The sequence below is a fragment of the Neovison vison genome, chromosome X (genome assembly GCF_020171115.1).
Source record: "Neovison vison isolate M4711 chromosome X, ASM_NN_V1, whole genome shotgun sequence".
NCBI lineage: Eukaryota > Metazoa > Chordata > Mammalia > Carnivora > Mustelidae > Neogale > Neogale vison.
In genome coordinates, this window is record NC_058105.1 from 89,168,047 (window position 1) to 89,191,930 (window position 23,884).

Here is a 23,884-nt window from a genome sequence, read left to right on the forward strand (position 1 = left end):
CAAGAGGACAGAGTTCTGTCTTCTCACAGTGAGGGTGTCTCCCCCACTGAGGGTGTGCCATCTGGGGCCAGGGGCCACGTGCATACCGCAGCTGCTTGACAGGCAGGGGAGGCCTTTTTCCTGGCTCATCTCCTCAGTGGGGCCAGGATTCCCACTGGGCCAGGAGGCAAGTGGGGAACAGATCAGGTTCCTGTCTCTCCCTGCTGCTGTGTGTACACACATTTGTGTGGTTTGTTTTTAGATTCCCTGCAGACGCCAGACTTCCTTTTCTGTCCTCAGCAGAACTTGCTGTGGCTCTTCTCGCAGGCAGGCAGGCAGCGACCTGGCAGGGAGGCCGTTCCCAGGTGCCTCTAAAGCAAATGGTAGGGCCCTGTACTTAATTAAGCTCCAGGTAGCCCAGGCTTTCCTGTCTTGCATCTCCACATAACTCTTTGGCAAATAGTGACTATTTTAGGGCGCCTGAGGAGGAAGGATTACAGAGGTTCGAGGGACCTTCCCCCAGGCAGTAGGGGAAGGAGGTTGAGGCAAGTCTGTTAGAGCTGTTGACTATTCCTCCCTCCCATTAACCCCTGGCAAAGGGTAGGAAGGAGGTGAGGGTCCTTGGTTTATACAGCTTTGCCTCTCATCCAACCTTTAGTCTTGGTTAACAGTAAGGGCAGCTACTTGTCGAATGCAGTAGGTCTCTCTAGTGGTGAGGGTGGGATGGGTATTTGACCTCAGGGAACATCTTTTTTTCTTTTTAAGATTTTATTTATTTTTTTGACAGACAGAGATCACAAGTAGGCAGAAAGAGAGGAGGAAGCAGGCTCCCTGCAGAACAGAGAGCCCGATGCAAGGCTTGATCCCAGGACCCTGGGATCATGACCCAAGCCGAAGGCAGAGGCTTTAACCCACTGAGCCACCCAGGCACCCACATCTTTTTTTTTTTTTTAAGATGTTATTTATTGGATGTGAGGGCGATCTGGCTGCGACGTCTGTCACCCCACTGATCACCAGGGTTGATTCGGCTGATCTGGTTGGCTAGGCGGGTGTCCCCTTCCTCCCTCACGGGTTCCATGTGCGTCCATCCCGAAGCTGCATGCTCGGTTGAAGAGGACGACCCTCCACAATAGAGAAGAGGATGACCCTCCCGATAGAGGAGAGGACCGTTCCTCGGTCAGGGGTATACGAGTAGCTGCGCTCCCCTGCTAGAACCTCCAAACAAGCTCTCAAGGTCCATTTGTAGGAGAACGTAGGGTAGTCAAGCTTCCAAGACTCCAGACACATCCAAATGAGGCACTGCACGTGGCAGTCTGCCTTTCTTTAAAAAGAAAAAAAAAAGATGATATTTGTCAGAGAGCATGTGCGCACGAGGTGGGGAGTGGCAGGCGGAGGGAGAAGCCGGCTCCCTGCTGAGCAGGGAACCCCATGTGGGACTCGATCCCAGGACCCTGGGATCATGACCTGAACCAAAGGTAGACGCTTAACAGAATGAGCCATCTGGACATCCCTCAACAGGACAGTTTTTTCATTTTTAAAGATTTTATTTATTTATTCATTTGTTTGTTAGTGCACATGCGCACACAGAAGCAGGGGGTGTGGCAGGCAAAGGGAGAAGCAAACTTCCCACTGAGCAAGGAGCACCATGTGGAACTTAGTCCCAGGACCCTGGGATCATGACCTGGAGCGAAGGCAGCCACTTAACGGACTAAGCCACCCAGGCGTTCCCCTTAGGGAACATCTTTGGCAGGATCTGCTGGCGTTGTGTGTGTGTGTGTGTGTGCGTTTCTCTGCTCGTGTCTCAGCATGTTCAGAGAAAGGACAGACATAGGGTGTGGGGGGAGGTAAGGTCTATGCTGACCTCTCTGTAATTTCTGCCCACTCCTAGGCCTTTCCAGGGTTCCAGCTGATTCCTGCTTATGCTGGTAGGGAAACTGAGGCAGACAGAATCAGGCCTTGCCCTAGGCGGGCGATAGCTGGATTGGGGGTAGTGGTAACATCATCTGGAGCATCAGTGTTTAAAGTTACAAGGTAGTCCTTGGGAGCCTGGCCTTCACCCTTCATTGGGCCAGCTCTACCACATTTCTGTACCTCATTTATCCCTCCTGTGTAAAGTAGGGCTTTGTGGGGTGAAGATGAAATAAGTTGGAATGTGAAAAGGCCTTGGTGGAACCAGTTGGGGTATTGTTCTGAGGATTTCTGAGCCCTCTTTGGGTTGTGGACAGAGGTCAGGTAGTGGGGGACCCCTTCAGCTGGACTCTGGGAGGGGAGAGCAGGTGCAGATTGCCCACAAGTGCAGCGTCAGCAAGAAGAGGAGTTTCGGTTTCTATCAAAACAAGTGCTCTGAATTCCCCTACCTCTGCAGGTCCATTGGGCCCCTTCCCCCACTTTGGCCCCCACTGGGAAGTCCAGCCCAGCCCCTAATCCCATATGCCAAACTTCTAGGAGGAGGAGGGCTTTCTGGAGGAAAGAGGTGGGGCTAGCAGAGTCAGACAAGCACTGCCTCAATGAGGAGGACTTCCTGTGTTTAAGCCCTGCCCTGGATTGTTATTCCACCTTATTATCATTGAAAAGATCCTCTCTCCCCCACTGGGAGGTATTACTGCTCGCTTCCCTTGGTGTTCACAAAGGCACATTTTCTTCCACATTGATGACCCTAAAACTAGCTTATATCTATAACCAGTGAGGTGGGTCGTGCTGTCCACCCCCAACAAAGGCTGTGATTTAAATATATGTACAGTAACACCTGCCAGTGCATCTAAGGATCGAGGAGAGAAGGGGGTACTTGAGAGGTAGGTAGGTACATAGAGAAAGTCATTTAAGGACCCTGTTTTGTGATACCTATGTTATTGATTTGATGTTAATTTGGTTGCTGAAGATTTGCACTATGGACACAGAAGGTAGGCCTGTGGATCTTTGGATTCAGTAAAGGTAGACAGCCAACCGTGCCTGGATGAGGAGGGACAGCCTAGACTCCTTGTTTGGGGCTTTCCTGTGGCTGAGGAAGTGCGACAGAAATGAGGAAAAGCTTAATAAGTGGTTCCAGTGACATTCTGAGTGACTTGGGGATGATTAGCTATCTGAGAGAGTCATTGTCCACTCATGACAAGCAGGAGCCCCTAGGTTCATTTCTTAAACACCTAGTGTATCGTAGGCATTTAGTAAACCCTACCCCTCATCTAAACAGCCCCCTGTGAAAGACAGAGTAATTACTCTCCCCACTTCACGGATGAAGTCACTGTGGCCCAGAGAGCTTGAAGGACTTGTCCAGTGCCACACAGCTAGGAGGCAGCAGAGGCTTTCTGCTAGGCAAGAGCCAATGGCAGGGGAATGAGGGGGCCTTTATGAGCTTCCCTCAGCTCCCTTCCCTGTTCCAGTCTCTGCTTTCCTCCATTTCTTGGATCTGGCATCCTGCTCAGGTAGATCCATCTCCCAGGAAATGCCTGTTGGTCCTTCTGGAGGAACATCTCAGCCATCTCCTCCAGTTTGGCAGGCCAGCCCCTATTTAACCCCTTTGCCGCCATCTCAGTTCCTGTTTACTGCAGCTGCTGGCCACACTGCATCCTCAGCACCCCAAGCGTATTCTACATAAATAGCTCTCTGCAGCCACAGTGGGCTCTGTGGTCCTGGCTTCTAAGAAAGGTGGCAGCAGGGGGCCCCCAGCCTCTGTGCAGGGCACGTGACTTGCTGGAAGTGCTGCTGTGGAGGGGGAGGGGATTGTGGCCGCAGAACCCACATCCTTGTTTACATCGGTGAAGGGGCTACCCCTTCCCGCCTTCACAGCTCCCCTCCCCCTCAGGTCTCTGCACCTCCAAGAGGAGGTGAGACAGGCATGGGGCCCATTTTCTATCTCAGAACTGCCCTTTTCTCCTTATCTCACAGAATCCTCCAGGGAGGGAAGGGGAGGGCAGTGAAGGCATTCTTCTGGCGATTCTTCAGAGGTAGACTGACTGTCATGGAAGACCTTTGCAGTGTTCCTGCTGGACCTGTCCCTGCCCTGGTGCCCCAGGGAGATCCCATCAGAGCAACAGTCATTTGGGGAGACAAAGGGAAATTCCCTCTTCATCTTAGAATGGACATCAGGCGTGCCTTGTCTTCAGGCCCACTTTAATTTCCCAGGGGAAGACTCTGGCTCCCTTAGCCTGTCCATCCACCCAGCAAGCTGGTCCCGATTTCCTGTACTGTATCAGGCCCCGAGCTGGGGGGACTTGGGTGTGACTTGGTCTTGGCCTTTAGTGGGAGTCAGAGTGGTCAGGCAGGGGAAGTTTGCACACACCTTTGATAAATCTGGTGATAGAAGTGCTCTGGAGAGTAGGGAGGGCTGGGGAACTGTATCAGGAGTACTTGGGTGTTTGACAAGTAGGCAGCCAAGGAGGATGGAAAGAATGCCCTGAAGAAAAGAGGAAATGGCATGTGTGAAGATCCTCAAGTAAGGGAGGGGGGAACCTGTTTTTTTTTTTTAAAAGATTTTATTTATTTATTTATTTGAGAGAGAGAGAGAAAGAGAGAGCGCGCGTGCATGTGCATGAGTGGAGAAAGGTCACTGGGCCCGCCAAGCAGGGAGCCTGGTGTGGGACTCGATCCCAGGACTGCAGGATCATGACCTGAGCTAAAGGCAGTTGCTTAACCAGCTGAGCCACCCAGGCGTCCTGGGAGCCTAGTTCTTATTTTGACTGAAGCCCTGTGACACCTAGACCACCTGGGCCACAGGCAGGCTGCCTTTCCCCATTTAAGCTTAAGTTACGTTCATATTTGTATCTCTTCCTAGATTAGGTGCTTCTTGCAGACAGGGCTGGATTTTACTGGCCTCTGTCCCCTTCACAGTACCCCACATTTGAGGCCCCACTCTTGGTAAGGGACTCTGATTTACTGAGTCTGTCCCAAGCCTAGTGCTGGTCACCTTAGACCCATGATTTCATTGATCCTACAAGAGGCCTGCCAGGGAGTTAGTTACCTGCTTGTTCCTGTTTCGCACGTGAAGCCTGTGAGGCTCAGGACACTTGGGTTGCTTACCTCTGGTCGTTTAGCTCACTGGTACCTGGCAGAACTGGGCTTGGAGCCCAGTATTTATGGTTTTTTTCTTTTCTTTCTTTCTTTATTTTTAACCTACAAAAGCCATGCTGGCTCCCGAGAGTCAGGAAAATTGTATTCTAGAGTTGAATCTGTCAGACTGACTTGCTGGGTGACTTGGTGAAGCCACAGACTGTCTCTCAGCCTTAGCTTCCTCACGTGAAGAGTGAAGGGGGAGTGTGGAATTGCTGGTGCTCGAGGCCACTTAGGGGACTTAAAATGTTTGTTGAATTGTCTGAGTGTCCAGGCAAGCCCTGGACAAACTTGTCTGCCTGAGAGGCCTGTCGTTGCATTCCTCTCACCGTACTCTCCTGTTCTTAGAGACTGTCCCTGCCTGCCTCTTTTTTCCATGATCCCATTCCAGCCCACAAAGCCAAGCACACTCCAGGCCACAGCATAGGAAAAGGAGTTTTCTGGCCCCCAGCCCTCCACCCCCAAGGATATTCCAGGACTTTGAACTCTTGTCTGGTGACAGCTCTTGACCCCCACCTCTCCTTTCTTCTGTCCCCACAGCTGACCAGGTGTATGGAGACCAAGACATGCATGAGGTTGTGCGAAAGCATTGCATGGACTATCTGGTGAGACCTTGCGGAGGCCTCGGGGTGGGGGCAGAGTGGGGGCATCCCCTCCCCGCACAGACCTGACCCTCCGATCTATTCTGCAGATGAAGAATGCTGACTACTTCTCCAACTATGTCACAGAGGACTTCACCACCTACATCAACAGGAAGCGGAAAAACAACTGCCATGGCAACCACATTGAGATGCAGGCCATGGCAGAGATGTACAACCGGCCCGTGGAGGTGTACCAGTACAGCACAGGTACATATGTGGTGGGTAGGTGAGTGGCTGATTGCTCCTGGTCCGAGCCCACCCAGCCTGGCCCACTGCAGATGCTCCTTCCTTCTCTTTCCCTGCAGAACCAATCAACACATTCCATGGGATCCATCAAAACGAGGATGAACCCATCCGCGTCAGCTACCATCGGAATATCCACTACAATTCAGTGGTGAATCCCAACAAGGCCACCATTGGTGTGGGGCTAGGCCTGCCATCATTCAAACCCGGGGTAAGTGGGTCCCCATGCCCAGGATGGCTGCTAGATAGGCCAGAAACCTCTTTTGAGGTCTCAGTTCTGCCCTAGCCTACAAAAATGACATGCCCCCTGAGTTGCCCCTGAGCTCTCACCTCTGTAAAACTAGGAAGTTACACAGAGCGATCTCTCAGGGCTCGTTTGGTACTCTCCATTTGTGTGTCTGAGCTGGCTTACCCATCTTTCATGCCTGTTGAGGGTTGGCATTTTGGGATATGGAGGCACATCTGGGCACTGTGAACCTGGGCTTGGTCTGGGTATCTCGGCACTTCCATGGAGCATCTGAAATGCAGCAGTTCTAGACAGCAGTGGTCATAGAGACTTGAAGTGCAGGCATGGCCCAACTCCTTACTGGCTGTTGGACCTCAGGCAGATTATACAAGTAACGGGCTGGCCTCTCAGCTGATACAGAACGTGCCTGACACTGGGCCTGATGCCTAGTAGGTGCTCACAAGGTGGCAGTACCTTTTCCAGCACATGCCGACAGATTCCCATTCTCTCTCATAAACAGTCATCTTCTGGGGATTTTGCTCTCTTCTGTTCAGGTTTCACTTCCTACAAACAAAGTGCCCCTGCCTCATTTTAGGAAATGCACACCCTAACACCAACACACCCTCCAACATAGTTTTTTTTTTTAATTTTGTTTTTTTTTTAAGATTTTGTTTATTTATTTGACAGAGAGATCACAAGTAGGCAGTTGTGCCTGCCTAAGTAGTTGGGCCAGGCCTGCACTTCAAGTCTCTATGACCACTGCTGTCTAGAACTGCAGGCGGGTGGGCAGGGGAAGCAGGCTCCCCACTGTGCAGAGAGTCCGATACAGAGCTCCATCCCAGGACCCCGAGATCATGACTTGAGCTGAAGGCAGAGGCTTAACCTACTGAGCCACCCAGGTGCCCCTTAATTTTGTTTTTTAAGTAAACTTTTTTTAATTTATAACAACAGTTTTAGATTTACAGAATTATTGAGTTTAGATTATTTCCGTATTCCCCACTGTTATGAACATCAGCATAGAACATTTGTCACAATTAATAAACCAGTATTGATATATTAACTGAAGGCCATGACCTCAGTCATTCCTTAATGATCTTATCTGTTCCAGAATCCCATCTAGGACATCTTACTACATTTAGTTTTATGTCTCATGACTCCTCTTCATTCTGACAGTTTCTCTAAATTTCCTTGTTTTTATCTTTGATCTGTTTACAGATTCTAGTTTTGCCTTTTTTTTTTAAAGATTTTATGTATTTATTTGACAGAAATCACAAGCAGATGGAGAGGCAGGCAGAGAGAGAGAGGGAAGCAGGCTCCCTGCTGAGCAGAGAGCCTGATGCGGGACTCGATCCCAGGACCCTGAGATCATGACCTGAGCCGAAGGCAGCGGCTCAACCCACTGAACCACCCAGGCACCCCTTAGTTTTGCCTTTTCTAGAATGTCATGGAATTGGAATCATAACAGTGTGTGGGTTTTTTTCAGAGTGGCTTCTTTCACATAACAACACATATTTAGATTTTATATTCACCCATGACTTTTTGTGGTCTGATCACTCGATTCTTTTTTTTTTTTAAGGTTTTAAGGTTTTTTTAAATTCTATTTTTTTATTTTTTAAAGATTTTATTTGTTTGAGAGATAGAGTGAGAGATACCATGAGAGGGGAGAGGGTCAGAGGGAGAAAGAAGCAGAGAGTCTGCTGTGGGACTCGATCCTGGGACTCCAGGATCATGACCCAAGCCGAAGGCAGTTGCTTAACTAACTGAGCCACCCAGGCACCCCAGCGATTTTTTTTTAGGATTTATGTATTTAAGAGAGCGCACTATTGGAGGGGCAGAGGGAGAGGGTGTGGGAGCAAGAATCTCAAGCAGACTCTGCGCTGAGCACACAGCCCAACCTGGGGTTCGATCTCTCAACTCTGAGATCATGATCTGAGCCAAAATCAAGAGTCGGAAGCTTAACCGACTGTGCCACCCAGGTACCCCACTCACTTCTTTCTTTTTTTTTAAGATCGTATTTATTCATTTGACAGAGGGCAAGCGCAAGCGTGGGGAGGGGAAGAGGGAGAGGGCAAAGCAGGCCCCCCACTGAGCAGGGAGCCCAGTGTGGGGCTTGATCCCAGGACCTTGGGATCATGGCCTGAGCTGAAAGCAGATTGCTTAACTGAGCCACCCAGGCACCCCAGCGCTACTCATTTTTCTTTCTTTTTAATTAAAAAACCTGTGAATGCCTTAAGGATTTTTTGTTTGCTTGTAGACTTAATTATTTAGAACGGTTTTATTTTTTTTTATTTTTTTTAAAGATTTTATTTATTTATTTGACAGGCAGAGATTACAAGCAGGTTGAGAGGCAGGCAGAGAGGGAGAGGAGGAAGCAGGCTCCCCGCTGAGCAGAGAGCCTGATGCAGGGCTCGATCTCAGGACTCTGGGACCATGACCTGAGCCGAAGGCAGAGGCTTTAACCCACTGAGCCACCCAGGTGCCCCTTTAGAACGGTTTTAAATTTACAAAAAAAATTTGAGAAGGTAGAGTTCCCATGTGTCCTCCTCCCCCTTGCACAGTTTCATTTTTATTAACATTCGATGACTGTGATATACTTGTTACAATATATGAACCAATAATGATACATTATTATTAACTGAAGTCACCCTGTCCCTTTAGGCTCCCTTGTCTGTGATGGTTTCTCACACTTTGGTATTTTTGATGACCTTGACAGTATTGAGGAATACTGGTCAGGTATATTGTAGGATGTTTCTCTTTTGAAATTTGTCTGAAGTTTTTCTCATGATTAGACTGGGGTTATGGGTTTTAGGGAGGAAGATCACAGTGGTAAAGTACCAGTCTCTTCACATCATATCAGCGGTATATACTGAGACCATGATTTATGACAGTTAATGTTGACCTTGACCCCTGGCAGAAGTAGTGTTTGCCAGATTTTCTCCACTGTAAAATTACCCTCTCCCCCCATTCCTTTTTCCCTACTGTTCTGTTTGGAAGAAGTAATTATATGCACAGCCCACACTGTAGAAGCAGTGGTTATGCTCCATTTTCTTGAGGGTAGAGTATCTACGTAAATGATGTAGAATTCATCTGCAAGGGAGATTTGTCTCTTGTCCCCCATTTATTTATATCACTATGGACTCAAGGGTATTTCTTTTATATTTTGAGTTATAATCCAGTACTATATTTATTTTGATGCTCACATTGTTCCAGTTTTGGCTGTCGAGTGCTCTCAGTTGGTTCCTGCATCGTGTTGACATATCCCCATCATTGTAGTGGTGGGTTGGTTTTTTCTTGTTTGGTTTTGTTTTGTTTGGTTTGTTTATTGTGTTTCATTTTGCAGCACTTTCTTACTTTCTGGCACTATGAGGTGCTCCCAGTTCATCTTGTATATTTCTTGCCCCAGTCCTAGAACCAGCCATTTTTCCAAAGACCTCTGGTTCCTTTTACTGGAATATGTTATTAGAAACCAAGATCTGGGGATGCCTGGGTGGCTCAGTTGGTTGGGCGGCTGCCTTCGGCTCAGGTCATGATCCCAGCGTCCTGGGATCGAGTCCCACATCAGGCTCCTTGCTCTGTGGGGAGCCTGCTTCTCCCTCTGCCTCTGCTGCCACTCTGCCTTCCTGTGCGCTCTCAGTCTCTTTCCCTCTCTCTGGCAAATAAATAAATAAAATCTTTAAAAAAAAAAAAAAAAGAAACCAAGATCTGGGTGCTGACTGAGCTCCTTACTACTGGGGTGTCCTTGCTTCTAGGCCCATTCAGCTGACAGAGCAAGGAGATAGATCTGTGTATACTAACCCGTGTATACATTTATCTAGAAATATTTCTTATGTAACCATCCATATCTCTGAAGCTACAGTTCTTAGCTGATACCTCCAACTGATAAGGTACCTCATCAGTTTTAATTTGCAATTTTCTGATGGCAAATGGTGTTGAGCATCTTCTCGTGCTTATTTGCCATCTGTATATCTTCTCTGAGGAAATTGTGTTTATAGACTTTTTGCCCATTTCTAAATTGGCTTGTTCTAACATAGAGTTTTACATGCTTTCTGGACTATTATACATAGGTAAAAAATTACATTCTCCATCATAATGCACACATTGCGTGTAGTGTATGTATTTACATTAAAATAATATTAGCATTTCACTGAGCAATACTTAATGCCTAGAATATGCTCTGGTATTTTTTTTCCAATTTATTTATTTTCAGAAAAACAGTATTCATTATTTTTTCACCACACCCAGTGCTCCATGCAAGCCGTGCCCTCTATAATACCCACCACCTGGTACCCCAACCTCCCACCCCCCCGCCACTTCAAACCCCTCAGATTGTTTTTCAGAGTCCATAGTCTCTCATGGTTCACCTCCCCTTCCAATTTACCCAAAAGCACATACCCTCCCCAATGTCCATAACCCTACCCCCCTTCTCCCAACCCCTCTCCCCCCAGCAACCCACAGTTTGTTTCGTGAGATTAAGAGTCACTTATGGTTTGTCTCCCTCCCTATCCCATCTTGTTTCATGGATTCTTCTCCTACCCACTTAAGCCCCCATGTTGCATCACCACTTCCTCATATCAGGGAGATCATATGCTCTGGTATTTTTTTATCACTTCATTTTTTAAATTTTTTAAAAAGATTTTTATTTATTTATTTGACATACAGAGATCACAAGTAGGCAGAGAGGCAGGCAGAGAGAGGGGAGGGAGAGAAGCAGGCTCCCCGCTGAGCAGAGAGCCCGATGTGGGGCTCGATCCCAGGACCCTGGGATCATGACCTGAGCCAAAGGCAGAGGCTTTAACCCACTGAGCCACCCAGGTGCCCCTACTTCATTTTTTTAAATGCTGTTGTGTCTCCCCACCTGACAAAAAGCACTCTCCTACAATGTCCCACAATTCATAACACCCTTTCCCATGATGATACTATCCCCTTGTCCCCTTAAATGTCCAAATACTCCCTTCACCCTGTGTACACTCAGCTAACTTCTCAGGTGATCTTTTCTCCTTGTCCCATCTGGGCATAGGTGAGGAAGGTCTCAACATTATGAAATGAGTCATCGCTGGGTGAGGCATCTTTAAATTCCAGCACCTGGCTGCCCCAGACATAGTACTTCACTCAAGGTGTCTTGGGGTTGGGAGCACGGCTTCTGAGTATAGGAGTTTGGAATGACAAGTCCCACTACCAAAGTCAGCCTTCCCCCAATTCTTGATGAAAAGGCGGCCTGCTTGGGGGTCCTTGTAAGAGTACCTGCCTTCCTGTCTCCTCTCTTCTGGGCCTATAGGCCTACAATCCTGAGCCGGTCTGGCTCCTGGCCAGAGTTCAGAGTGTCCCCCCACATCCCTGTTCCTCCCTGCCTTGCAGTTTGCAGAGCAGTCCCTGATGAAGAATGCCATAAAAACATCAGAGGAGTCATGGATTGAACAGCAAATGCTGGAAGACAAGAAGCGGGCCACAGACTGGGAGGCCACAAATGAGGCCATTGAGGAGCAGGTGGCTCGAGAATCTTACCTGCAGTGGCTGCGGGATCAGGAGAAACAGGCCCGCCAGGTCCGCGGCCCCAGCCAGGTGAGTCCTGGGCTCAAGTGAGGCCTGGCCAGGAACCCCTTACTTCACATGTTCTGCTCCTGTACAGACAGAAGAAATTAAGCGGTTTTGACATCTGGAAGAGAAGGAAGCTCTCAGCTCATTCTGTACCACATCTTGGCCTTAGTCTTGGCATTGTGCCTTAGAACTCTCAACACCTTTGCAGAACAAGCTCCTAAGGAGTGAGGGAGGCCAGCCACTCACAGTGACGTGTGGGATTGATGGATAGTTCCAGAGAGATAAGCTTTTGTTGAATGTCCTTATATGTCAGGCTCTGTGCTGAGGATGTAAAATTAGGTCTGGCCTATTCCACTCTCAGTGATCCCCTGTCTACTGAGGCAGACAGATATATCAGTGAGGCCCATGACCCTGGCTTTGAGACCACTGGACATGGGGTTTCTGGTCAGTCTTCGCACAGGCAGATTGGATTTTTAGGGCAGGGATGGGGCAGAGCAGCCAGGCATTTGAAGAATCACAAGGAGTATAGAGTGGTTGTAGATATTGGCAAGAGTTGAGTAATTTCTACAACAACTGTTAATTGCAGGTCTGTGCCAGGCACTGTTCTCAGTGTGTGAGGGTACATTGATGAGCTGGGCAAGCCCAGATCCCTGTCCTTGTGGTGCTTACATTTTTGCAGAGTCAAACAGAAGAAACAGTGAACATAATGAATAGATGAGTTGAGAGGTAGGATAGTTGAAACACGTAGAGCAGAGTGAAGAGAATGAATAGGGCTGAGAGGGAGCTGAGAGTTCATAGGATAAGAGAGTATGATCAGGGTAGGCCTCAGAGCAGTTGAGATGTGAGCAAAAGCTTGCAGGAGGTGAGGCAGTTAGCTAAGTGCATGGGCCAGGCCAGGCAGAAGGCCAGCCAGAGCAAAGCCCTGAGGGAGAGTGCATCCCTGGTGTGATCTGGGAGTGGCCCGGAGGCCAGTGTGGCTGAGCAGAATGCAGTATTCAGAGGGGGGTGGTGCTGGATCCAGAAGGGGCTTGTGGGCTGTGCTAAGAACTTTGGCTTTTACTGTGGCTGAGGCAGAAGTCTTTGGGAGGGTGGTGAGCAGAGGAGGGACAGGATCCCTGTGATTGCTGAGTGCAGCATGGAGTCTAGGGAGTTAGGGGAAGAAGCAGGGGACCAGTGAGGTGGAAGCTACTAGAGAAGTCCCAGTGGCGGCAGCTGGCAGTGCTGGCTTGGGAGGAATGAGGAAAGGGCGTAGAGTCTGAACGTGTTTTGAAGGTAGAGGTACAGATTTCCTGCCAGATTGGCTGTAATGATGTGAGGGGGGCATTAAGGAGCTGGCCTTCATCCTGCAGTCTGCTGTGTGACTAGGAATGATGGTGGCCTACGTAGAAACTGTATCACAGCCAGGATGTCAGGAGCGAGCCAGCCCTTTGGGATGAGGCAGAGGAGGCTCACGCCTGGCATCGGTCCTTACCTCCTCCTCCTGCACTGCAGCCCCGGAAAGCCAGCGCCACATGCAGTTCTGCCACAGCAGCAGCCTCCAGTGGCCTGGAGGAGTGGACCAGCCGGTCCCCGCGGCAGCGGAGTTCAGCCTCTTCGCCCGAGCACCCTGAGCTGCACGCCGAGCTGGGCATCAAGCCCCCTTCCCCAGGCACTGTCTTAGCTCTTGCCAAACCTCCTTCACCCTGTGCACCAGGTCAGTGACTTGGTGACAGGGAAGCATGCTGGGGTTAGGAGGTGCTGCCTAGGTTGTGGGCACCCTGCCTCTGACTGTCCCTCTGCCCCAGGTACAAGCAGCCAGTTCTCAGCAGGGGCCGACCGGGCTACTTCCCCGCTCGTGTCCCTCTACCCTGCTCTGGAGTGCCGGGCCCTCATTCAGCAGATGTCCCCCTCTGCCTTTGGTAAGCCTCCTCTATCTAGGGGCCGGGGGCCAGCTGGGAGTTGGGGAGAGATGGAAGAAGCAGCAAGTCCTGAGAGGGGGGCTTCTAGAGCCTCTGGCCCTCTCCACAGGAAAAGGGAGTTTTTCAAGCCCAAGCCATGTGTCCGGAGGAGATTTGCATGGGATTTCATAGGTCCAGAGGAGCCCTCTCTGTAGAGAAAGAGGGGCCTGGACGGGATCTCTCTGGAGCCGGGATCAGCAAAGGCTGAGGAGAAAGTGCGCTGTGAGTGCCCCATCATCCTTTTCCTCTTCGTCTTGCCCAGCAGGTCTGAACGACTGGGATGATGATGAGATCCTAGCATCGGTGCTGGCAGTATCCCAACAGGAATACCTAGACAGTATGAAGAAAAACAAAGTGCACAGAGATCCACCCCCAGACAAGAGTTGATGGAGACCCAGAGACTGGAGACCATCTCCCAACCCCTACCACTCCTGCCCTCCGGTGCCGCCCCACCTTCTTTGGCTTTCTTCCCTCTTGCCTTCTTCCCTTTTCCCCCTCCTTCTGCTCCTCCCCACTTCCCTCTGGCTGGCCCACCCCTGCGCCCCCTCTCATCGCTGCCACCACCACCATCACCCGTCTCTTCGCCAGCTGACGTGCCCTGTTGCCCCCTGCACAGCACCATCCCTGCATTCCACAGGGGACTTGGGCAAGGGTGCCGAAGGTAGGCGAGAGGCACACAGACAAACCAACTGGCAGCCAGGCAGCCCCCGAGGAGAGACATTCAGACAGAGGAAAGTATCCTTGCCCCCCATTTTTTCCAAGATCAGAAATACTTGTCACCCCACCTCCACAATGATACTGGGGAGGTGGGAGGAAGAAGTGGGAATTCCCCTTCCCAGTACCCCAAGAATGTCTGAGCCTTCAATGTTGAATTTTTTCTTTATTAAAATGTACTTTTATCTTATAAACTCAACCAATCCAAAATGATGTAGACAATAGCATTGGCTCTGTGAAGGCGGCATCTCTCTGGTTTGGGAGCAGGCAGGCCACGGGGCACAGAGGGGGCGCAAAGATGTGGTTGCCATCTCTAGCCTTCAGCTCTGTGGAGGTGGGCAGGGTCTAGAGTACAAGCTGGGGCGGGGGCAGGGGCAGGTGTCCCGTGGGCTTTGGACAATGAGACTCTGGCCTCGCAGCATTCCTACTGCTTCCACACCACTGCCACCGCCACCGGTCTCTGGAATCTTGGGGTGGGGGCACCTTTGAGGATCGAGGCTGCTGCCGCCCAGGATTTGAGTGTGGGGAGTGGGAACAGCCTCAGCAGATGGGGCACCCGTGCTCTGCAGGTGTTAACAAGATCCACCATCTGTAATGTCCTTGGCACAATAAAACCAAATGTCAGTTTCCCCTGAGCGCCTCTGTTCTGTGTGGGGCTTGGGGTGGGTGGGCCTCCGGGCAGAGGCAGTGATGGCATAGGCCTTGGCTTGACCTCTGAGGGCTGCATGCTCTCCAGTAGGGTATGTCTGTGGGCCCGGTTTGTTCATATTTGATTCATTCTTACTAAACCAACTTCTGGACCTGTTCCCACCAAGAAAGCTCCATCTTACTTGCACACGTAGCCTGCCCACCCTGTGTTCTGGGGTGTGGTAGGAGCAGAGAACTAGGAGCTTGAGGGCTGGAACTGAACTTGCAGCTTTTCTGCCTGCCTCCTTCCCTGTGTATGTTTGCTCTTTCCTTGTGCTCCTTGATGCGGAAATGCTTTGGAAAGGCACACAATGCTTCGTATCAACATAAGTTCAGTGAAATCAACTGGAGGGGCCTCCCTGGTGTAACTAAGGGATGGTTAAACGCTTTCTTTTTCATGTTCCCAGTCCTCTGACACCCATGCCCCTGCCTTTCCTTGGGGTAAAGCCAAGGCAGAGAAGGATGGCTGACCCCCAGGTCTTGTCAAGAGTGTGTTTTGCTGTGCCTCACTAGCGGGGCCCCTGTGGAAGGATGCATGTCCAGCTCTGCCGCCAAAGGCATGGCTGGCTGGGTGGCCATCTTGTGGGGTGCCTGTGGAATCCACATTGGTCAAGCATGCACATGTTGGAGAGTTGGTTGGGAGCCCACCCTGGTTTTTTATAGTTCTGTGATTTTGGTCAAATCACAGGCTGAGTTTCAGGGGTCCCACCATGTGTATGGTAGGAGTGATTAATGTCTACTACCTCACGCTCTCTCTGGTTGTGAGCATTGAGAGAGAATGCACATGGACAGCATATAATAATGTCTGATGGCATGGTACCTGGCATGTTCTGAGATCCCAGAGGTTAGCAAGTAGTATTTATTTACCTCATTTTGAAGTTTTTTTTAAAATCAATTTATTTATTTTCAGAAAAACATTATTCATTATTTTGAAGTTTTTACACCATTTACCCCCCTGCCTACCTCTTGCCACCCTATCCAATTTCACGGGCTTCTGCCTGGAATTTGCCTTTCCCCATCCTGAGCCCCCAACCTTGTCCTTCAAGATAGGTAAAGTGTCACATTCTGTGAATCCCTGTGTGACCTCATCCATATTCTCACCTCTATCCACAGATACATCTTTACTCCTTCCCCCAATAACTGTGATTCACTTCCTGGGCAAGGGCTGTGATGCCTGACTTAATTTGTGTTATCTCTAATATCTGCACTCTTACTGGGACCTGGTAGGCTTACAGTAGCCCTCTAATAAATACTGGATGAATGAGGGAGAGTACATGTGTGTGTCTGCTTTTTGGGTGGGTGCGTGTGTCTCTGCGCGCGTGCACACGTTTGGTGAGTTCAAGTCTTCACATGCACCTTGCAATGTCTAGAGTGTTTGATGAGGGCTTGTTTCCAGGTGTGTCAGATGGTGACTGAGTGTGGGACTCTATCTCTGACAGTTTATGTCTGTTTCTGAGACAAGTCCATGTCTGCGTGGGTCTGTGACAGCGCATCTGCAGTTTCTTTCTGATGGTGTGGATGTCCGTTTGTATTCCTGTGACAGATTCTGGGTAGCTATTTCTGTACAGTTTCAATGACAACACTGCTTGTTTGCTGGTGTGTATCTATCCACGTCTGTTTTTGTGATGCTGCCTATCTATGTGGCTCTGTCGCATAAGTATTTATGTCTGCCTTTGGAGCAGTACTTGTGTGTCTGGAGCATCTGTGTGTCTTCCTGTGACAGACTCAAGGTCTCTCATTTCTGGGACAGTACAAGTCTTCCCCTGACGGTGCATGTCTGATGGTGCCAGTATCTTTGTGACAAGTTCTGGTGGTGTGTCTGACAAGACATTTCTGTGTCATTGTCACATGGCAGCGTCGGTCCATGCGAATCTCTGGAGTGCCTGTCTTTCCTTAAGTGTTTCACCGGGTGTCATTCCAGGACATAACTGGCAGCATGCCTGCCTGATGGTGGATGTCAGGCTCCGTGACAGTAGATGTGTGCATGTGTGTCTAGAACAAGTTTACATGAATGCGTCTGACTATCGGTTTTGTGTATATCACATGGTATTTCTGTGTGTCTTGAATGCATCTCTTTCTCCGGCGTGAGGATAGACTCTTTTACCCAAATTTGTTTTTCCCAAATTTGTGACTGAGAGTATTTTACCACCTGTCTGAGTTCTTTCCGTCCCTGTCTCTACCATCATTCTGGCTCGCTAGGACCCCACCCCCACCCGAGCTCCACTTCCCTCTGCCACTCCAAATTCTAGATGTGCTGACTGGGCTTGCGGCCAGACCTAGCCAGGTCTGTCCAGGTTAAGGGCTCCAAAACACCCCACAGCCCTCCGCCTCAGGGCGTGGGAATGCTGTCTTTGACCAGCGCCTCTCCCGCGGTAGTCAGGGGGGTTTACCCATCCCTGGAAGCTGGAAAGATTCTTCCAGGATTCTTGGCTTCAGTTTTGGGGCAGAGGCCTCTAGCCGCCTTGAGGGCTCTGGTCCTGAGTGAGGAGCACTCTTTGGAGACAAGGTCCTGGGTAGCCACAGGCCCAGATTCTTAGAAGCCCGGCGTGGCATTATCTCCGCGCTAATCTCGAAGCAGTGGCTGCAAACCAACTTCCTAGGAAAGGAGGCGGTGCAGTTATTTTTTTAAGTTTATATCTATATATACACATAACACACACATATATAAAAACAACCCTGAGCAACAACCAAAACAAATGCGGTTGCTGCAAAGGGATTCCCAGAACTGGTTTCCTCTTTGCGCGCGCCCCCCACATTTGCATGCAGGCCCGGCCCCCGCGGAAGATCCGGGCATGCATTTGCATAAGGGGGTACTTGAAACGTTGAGGGTGGTATGCAAATTAGGACTGGCTCCTATTGGCTGGGGTACAGCAGGTGCCGCGTCCGGATTGATCAAAGCCAAGTGGGCGGGGCTGTCGCCCGGGGCGACTCTCTCGGGAGGCGCGTGCCCCGGCTCAGTAGCGTTGGGGCTGGCGCGCGCGTCGAATCTTAACGTTGCGCTGTTTTGCGGGCGCTTTTGGGCCATCAGCTTCTTTGCCTTCCACCCTGGCGCCCCCAAGTCCTGGCTCCCCAGCCTCGCTACCCCGGGCATCCACGCCCTGCGGGCTCAGCGGGCTCAATCTGCGCAGCACCACCTCCATGTTGACTAAGCCTCTGCAAGGGCTCCCCGTGGCCCCCGTGACCCCCACGCCGCCGCCAGGTGAGCGAGGCTCCCCTACTGCGACTAGGCCGGGTGGGCTGAAGTGGTTGAGGGCGGTGCGGGGGGAGGGGGAAAGGGTCGCGGCAGGGCTCAGCACGCAGCCACCCTGACTTCCTCGCCTCCGCCTGCGTAGGAGGCAAGGATCGCGAAGCGTTCGAGGCCGAGTACCGACTCGGCCCCCTCCTTGGTAAGGGGGGCTTTGGTACCGTCTTCGCAGGACATCGCGTCACAGACCGACTCCAGGTATCAACCACGAGGGTCTTGGGTGGGTCAGGGGTGGTGTGCGTGCGTGCTTGCGTGCGTGCGTGCGTGTGTGGTGTGTGTGTGTGGCGGGTGGGAGTCCCGAGGCTGGGATGCTCATTGACCAGGGGATGAGCCGCCAATGTGTGCGTGGTAGGGTCATGAGGACCAGGATCCGGGTTGGTGGGGGTGCCCGAGCGCGCGCACATGCGCGCGCTTGTTTGTGTGTGTGGCGATCCAGGTGGGTATGTGGGGGAAGAGGGTGTTTCAGGGCAGGGATGCTGGAGGTCCAGGGAGTGAGACTGAGGACTGGGGGGTCATGAGGACTGTAGGCCCTGGGATCCAGGGGATGTGTATCTGTGTGGGAAGGTAGAGATACCCAGAGCTGAGATTTGAGGGATTTCGAGGGCAGATGTCCAGTGTGGAGTCCTTTAGGACGAGGAACCCAGTACAAAATTGGAGGGTCTTGGAGCTGGATGGTAAGATTGAGGGCTTGGGGTATTAGGAAATTAAGAGCCCAGGATCTGGAGTGAGGGGTCCTGAAGCCTGAGAAGAGAGAACCCAGGGCCAAGGATCATGGGAGAGATAAACTCGGTTCTGGGGACTTGGAGAGCAGGGGAGAAGCTCCAGCTCATTTTGGGTTGTGGTGTAGCAAGGTTGATACCGAAAGACTAGACTGAGGGGGGGTGTCAAAGGGTCATCTGGTGGGGGGGTCAAAGATTGGGGGGGTCAAAGGGTCATCTGGTGGCCCCCTCACCTCAGCCCCCCTCTCCAGGTGGCCATCAAAGTGATCCCCCGGAATCGCGTGCTGGGCTGGTCCCCCTTGGTGAGTATCTCTGGAGTCACTGACCTGGCGACGCCATCTCTGAAGATGGGACTCAGCAACCCCTTCCCTTTCTAGGGCTTGTATGATTCCCTGGGCCCTGTAACAGTGAAGAGAATACTCCTACCAGCCTGTGTTTACTCCCCTCTGGTGACATCCACATCTCCATACAGTTCTGATTCACCCCAGCTCGCTTTGGGTCCTGGATTCTCCCCCCTCCAACCCTCCTTTCTCCTCCTCCCTCCAAACACAGGCTCAGGGGCTGCCCGCAGGGCATGCTGGTGGGGAAAGAGGGGCATAGGTCACTGGTTGCCATGGTGACGGTGGCTGCTTCTCTTGGGCCGTTAGAACGCTAACGGACAACAGGGCGGGTCTGGGCAAGTTGTAAAGGTGGGAGCGCCCCCTGGCGGACTCTGGGGGAGACTGCGCCTGCGCAGGTTGTGGGACCCAGAGGGAGAAGGTGCGCCTGCGCGGTAGCGAAAGTTTCATCACCGTGAGAAAACCTGTCTGAGGCTGTGCTAGTCAGTGTACTGGCCGGGAGAGGGCCCCACCTCAGGCAGGAAAGCTGATTTTGGCTGTCCGTATGCCCTCACCGGGCTTCTGGCATAGGGCGGCTTTTGTGGCCTAACACTTATGCCTTTTATTGAGCACTGACTGTGTGTCTCAGGTTTTGCTTCATCATCAAAGTTTACTGTGTTCCCAGTCCCACTAAGTACTTGGGTTCAACACAGCTCTAGATGTTCAATGACAGTGACAAAACATCACATGATAGTATTATTGAGTTCTTACTTTGTTCTTTGCAATTAATCACTTTTACCTACTTAACAAATGTATATTGAGGACCTACTATATGCCAGGCACAATTTTAGGCATTTGACAAAATATTACATTTACTGAGAGCTTATTTTTTTCAGGGTTCTTTTCTACTAATTGCTTTTACTTATTTAATAAATATGTATTAAACCCTACCCTGTTCCTTACCAGGCACTGTTATAGTCAGTGAACAAAACAGACAAACCATTATACAATAATAGTATTTTTATGAGCTAACTCTGTGCCAGACTGTGCTATAAAGTGCTTTCAACTATTTAACAAACATCTATTGAGCACCCACTGTATGTAAGGCACTGTTCTAATCTCTTCTCAGATGCCAGTGAACAAAAGATAGACTATTACATAATAGTGTTCATCAGTTGCTTCTTCAGCAGAAAGCCTTTTTTAAAAAATATATTTTATTTGTTCATTTCAGAGAGAACATGCATGCATGTGCACACCAGAGTGGGGAGAGGGGCAAAGGGAGAGGGAGAGAGCATTTCAAGCAGACTCCCACTGGGCTGAGCATGGAGTCCAATGTGGGACTTGATCCCATGATCCATGAGATCACGACCTGAGCTGAGCTCAACCGACTGAGCCACCCAGGTGCCCCAAGAAGGCCTTTTTTTAAAAAATGACTTTCATAAATAAATAAAATCTTTTAAAAAATGACTTTCATTTACTGAAATATTTACTCAGTTCCTATAATGTGCCAGATGTGCATGGGCTTTTGGCTCAAATGACCTTTCTAGTGGCTGTGTTTGAGCCCTTAACACAGGGAAACTGAGGCTCAGGGAGGGAAGTGGGCTGCTGAAGGACACACAGTCTGGAGGCTGAGGGGCTATGATTTAAGTTCAGGCAAGAAGTCAGCCTCAGAGCTACTGGCTTGACGTCTGTTCTCTTTTCTCTCCCCTTCCCCCCACAGTCAGACTCGGCCACATGCCCACTGGAAGTGGCATTGCTATGGAAGGTGGGTGCAGGTGGTGGGCACCCTGGCGTGATTCGCCTGCTTGACTGGTTTGAGACACCAGAAGGCTTCATGCTTGTCCTCGAACGGCCGTTGCCTGCCCAGGATCTCTTTGACTACATCACAGAGCAGGGCCCATTAGGTGAGGGCCGAAGCCGCTGCCTGTTTGCCCAGGTAGTGGCAGCTGTTCGCCACTGCCATGCCCGTGGAGTTGTCCATCGTGACATCAAGGATGAGAACATCCTGATGGATCTCCGTCGGGGCTGTGCCAAACTCATTGATTTTGGCTCCGGTGCCCTGCTTCACGATGAACCCTATACTGATTTTGATGGTAAGTCTTCACTAAATCTTAATGGGGGGGGTAATCTTTTATCTTTATGGTCCCTTGATCTTTGACCTCTAGTGCTGGGGTACCCCATGCTCCTTGATCTATATCGCACCTTTATAATGTTCTTGAGTTTTAATATTGGGGGCTCTCAAGCCTTGTCCTCTCCTAAAGTCCATCTTCTGACAGTGCTCAGACCTGGTGAGGGATTGTGTTATTATACTGAGTGTTCCTTTTCTGTCTGGTAAAGGGATCCTACTGTTACTTTTAAGGGCTTTTATTCTGTTAAGGCCACTCTGCTGCTAACTTAATTGTTCTTTTCCTGATGATGATTCTCTGCTGTTATATTTAAAGAACTCTCTGGTTAGGGGACCCTGCTTCCATAGTGTGTTCTCTTAATTCTGGTGAGGGGACCATACTTTCGGCGGGGGCATTATCGGGGAGTGGTCTAATCTCTGGCTTGTTTGCAGGGACAAGGGTGTACAGCCCCCCAGAGTGGATCTCTCGTCACCAGTACCACGCACTCCCAGCCACTGTCTGGTCACTGGGTATCCTCCTCTATGACATGGTTTGTGGGGACATTCCCTTCGAGAGGGACCAGGAGATTCTGGAGGCTGAGCTCCACTTCCCTGCCCATGTGTCCCCAGGTGAGGCCTTCACCAGTCCTAGCTCAATGGATTCCATCCTTCCCAGGGCCTAGTGTCCCCAACTGACCACTAATCTGTGTGCTTCTGATCCACAGACTGCTGTGCCCTAATCCGCCGGTGCCTGGCCCCCAAACCCTCTGCCCGACCCTCACTGGAGGAGATACTTCTGGACCCCTGGATGCAGACACCAGCTGAGGATGCACCCCTCAATGCCCCCAAGGGGGGGCCCACCCCTTTGGCCTGGTCCCTGCTGCCCTAGTCCTAGCCAGGCCCCCGCTAGTTGGAATAGCCGTCCCATGGCATGCCACAGGGATAGATGGACATCTGTTGACCTGGTTATACAGGTCATTAAAAATCCAGTGTTGTTAGGGTCAGAGATTGGGGACCAGGGGTCAGGAGACATAAACCAAGTCTGCCCTCTCCCCATCCCAATTCTGCTAAGGAGCCTTCCTCCCAGAACTTATGGTCTCTTATTCTGGAGGGCGGGGGGAACTTCCTTATTTCTCATTTTGCTAAGGGTGTTTATTTGGTTGAGGTTCCTTCCATTCTGAGCCCTAGGACTCTTATTCTGATGAGTTGTAACCCCTACACTGGCACCTCCTGCTGCCACCACACACACTTAGTTCAAATGCTCTCACTTGGGCAAGGGTGCTTTCCTTCCAATGCCCCAGCAGCTCTTATTTTAGCAAAAGGACCCTTTCCCTAGCCCAGGGTCCTATAATCAGTCAAGCTGCTTGCCTACCTCAGCCCAGGGTTGCTGATTCTGGGGGAGGTAATGCCCTATTGTTATCCCAGGACTATTTTTTAATTATTTTTATTATTACTATTTTATTTTATTTTTTAATTTTTAATTTTTAATTTTTTTTTTGGTGAGGGGACCCTACTCTGTTATCCCAAGTGCTCTTATTCTGGTGAGGAGAACCCTACTTCCATGATTTGGGAAATGGGAGATGGACACCACCAGAGTCCGCTAGGATGGGGTGGATGGTTTTTTGGGGGATGGGGTGGGGGAAGTCAAGTCTAGTTGTTTGTTCTCCTGGGCCACCCCCTCCATCTTTTTTGGATTCTTGCTGCCTCCTTTCTGAGCCAGTATTGTCCAGTTGCTGAAATGTAAATACTTATGTATTGGTGGGAGGGGAGCTCCAACTATGTCCTCCTCTTCCTTCTCCCCTTGCCTGGATTATTTAAAAAAGCCATGTGTGGAAACCCACTATTTAATAAATGTTACAGAACCAGAAGTGACTGGCCATTTGTAGATGAAGCAAGGAAGCTCACTATTTGATAAATGTTCTAGACTCAGAAGCGACTGGCTATTTGTAGATACAGTGAGGCAATTATGAAGCATGTACTGTATACTGAGTCAAGAGGGAGGTGGGCTGGATTGCTCCTCTGCTCTTGGGAGGGCTTCGCCCTGTGGTACTGTCCTAAGGTTGTTCTGTGGGTTGGTTTAAGCAGGACCACAAAGAAAAACGTGATTTCCCACATTCCAGCTCTTAGGTAGTTTCCAGGATGTGCAGAAGGGCTCCGCTGGATTTACTGTAGACCCTGAAGATGTTTGGGATATCTTGCTCGGCCAGAGAAAACTGCCTCCCCCCAATGCCGGGGGAGGAAATAAAGCCCTTCTCCCGTGGGAGAAAAGGCCTTTCAGGTCACCCGTGAGGGAGGGGCCAGGCACTGACAGAAACTTTCCCAGCCCTTCCATGTTTCCTGATAACATCCGGGGTGTAAGTACCCGTTTTGCCCCTACCTTTTTTCACCTTTCCCTTGCTCTCTTATTCATCCCTCCTCTCATTCTTCACCTCGACGTCCCGGCCCTAACCTTAGCTGTACCCTCTCTTGCTCCGCTTTCAAAAGCTAACCTGAAA

The 23,884-nt window shown here is 50.4% G+C and overlaps 2 protein-coding genes across 4 annotated transcripts in view; both read left to right on the forward strand.

Moving 5' to 3' along the window:
• Positions 1-14,953, forward strand: part of OTUD5 (OTU deubiquitinase 5) — a 29,198-nt gene extending 14,245 nt beyond the window's left edge. For 2 of the 3 annotated variants that reach the window (XM_044234359.1, XM_044234357.1), the window contains exons 3-9: positions 5,563-5,627; positions 5,714-5,870; positions 5,969-6,117; positions 11,488-11,691; positions 13,159-13,360; positions 13,452-13,565; positions 13,867-14,953. In XM_044234359.1, coding sequence (XP_044090294.1) covers positions 5,563-5,627; positions 5,714-5,870; positions 5,969-6,117; positions 11,488-11,691; positions 13,159-13,360; positions 13,452-13,565; positions 13,867-13,991 — 1,016 coding nt within the window. In that variant the 3' untranslated portion in view covers positions 13,992-14,953. The remainder of the gene's footprint in view (positions 1-5,562; positions 5,628-5,713; positions 5,871-5,968; positions 6,118-11,487; positions 11,692-13,158; positions 13,361-13,451; positions 13,566-13,866) is intronic. The other variant, XM_044234358.1, reaches the window with a different exon arrangement.
• Positions 14,954-17,931: 2,978 nt separating this feature from the next.
• PIM2 (Pim-2 proto-oncogene, serine/threonine kinase) lies at positions 17,932-23,257 on the forward strand. The gene is made up of 6 exons (XM_044235522.1): positions 17,932-18,204; positions 18,338-18,447; positions 19,220-19,270; positions 21,006-21,378; positions 21,843-22,019; positions 22,115-23,257. The coding sequence occupies exons 1-6, from the start codon at positions 18,144-18,146 to the stop codon at positions 22,276-22,278; spliced, it is 936 nt and encodes a 311-aa protein (XP_044091457.1). The 5' UTR covers positions 17,932-18,143; the 3' UTR covers positions 22,279-23,257.
• Positions 23,258-23,884: the final 627 nt, after the last annotated feature.

Coding starts and splice junctions, on each gene's coding strand:
- PIM2 (XM_044235522.1), top strand. CDS start 18,144: ATGTTGACTAAGCCTCTGCAAGGGCTCCCCGTGGCCCCCGTGACCCCC. Junction 18,448..19,219: donor GCGTCACAGACCGACTCCAG/GTATCAACCACG, acceptor CCCCCTCTCCAG/GTGGCCATCAAAGTGATCCC. Junction 22,020..22,114: donor CCCTGCCCATGTGTCCCCAG/GTGAGGCCTTCA, acceptor TCTGATCCACAG/ACTGCTGTGCCCTAATCCGC.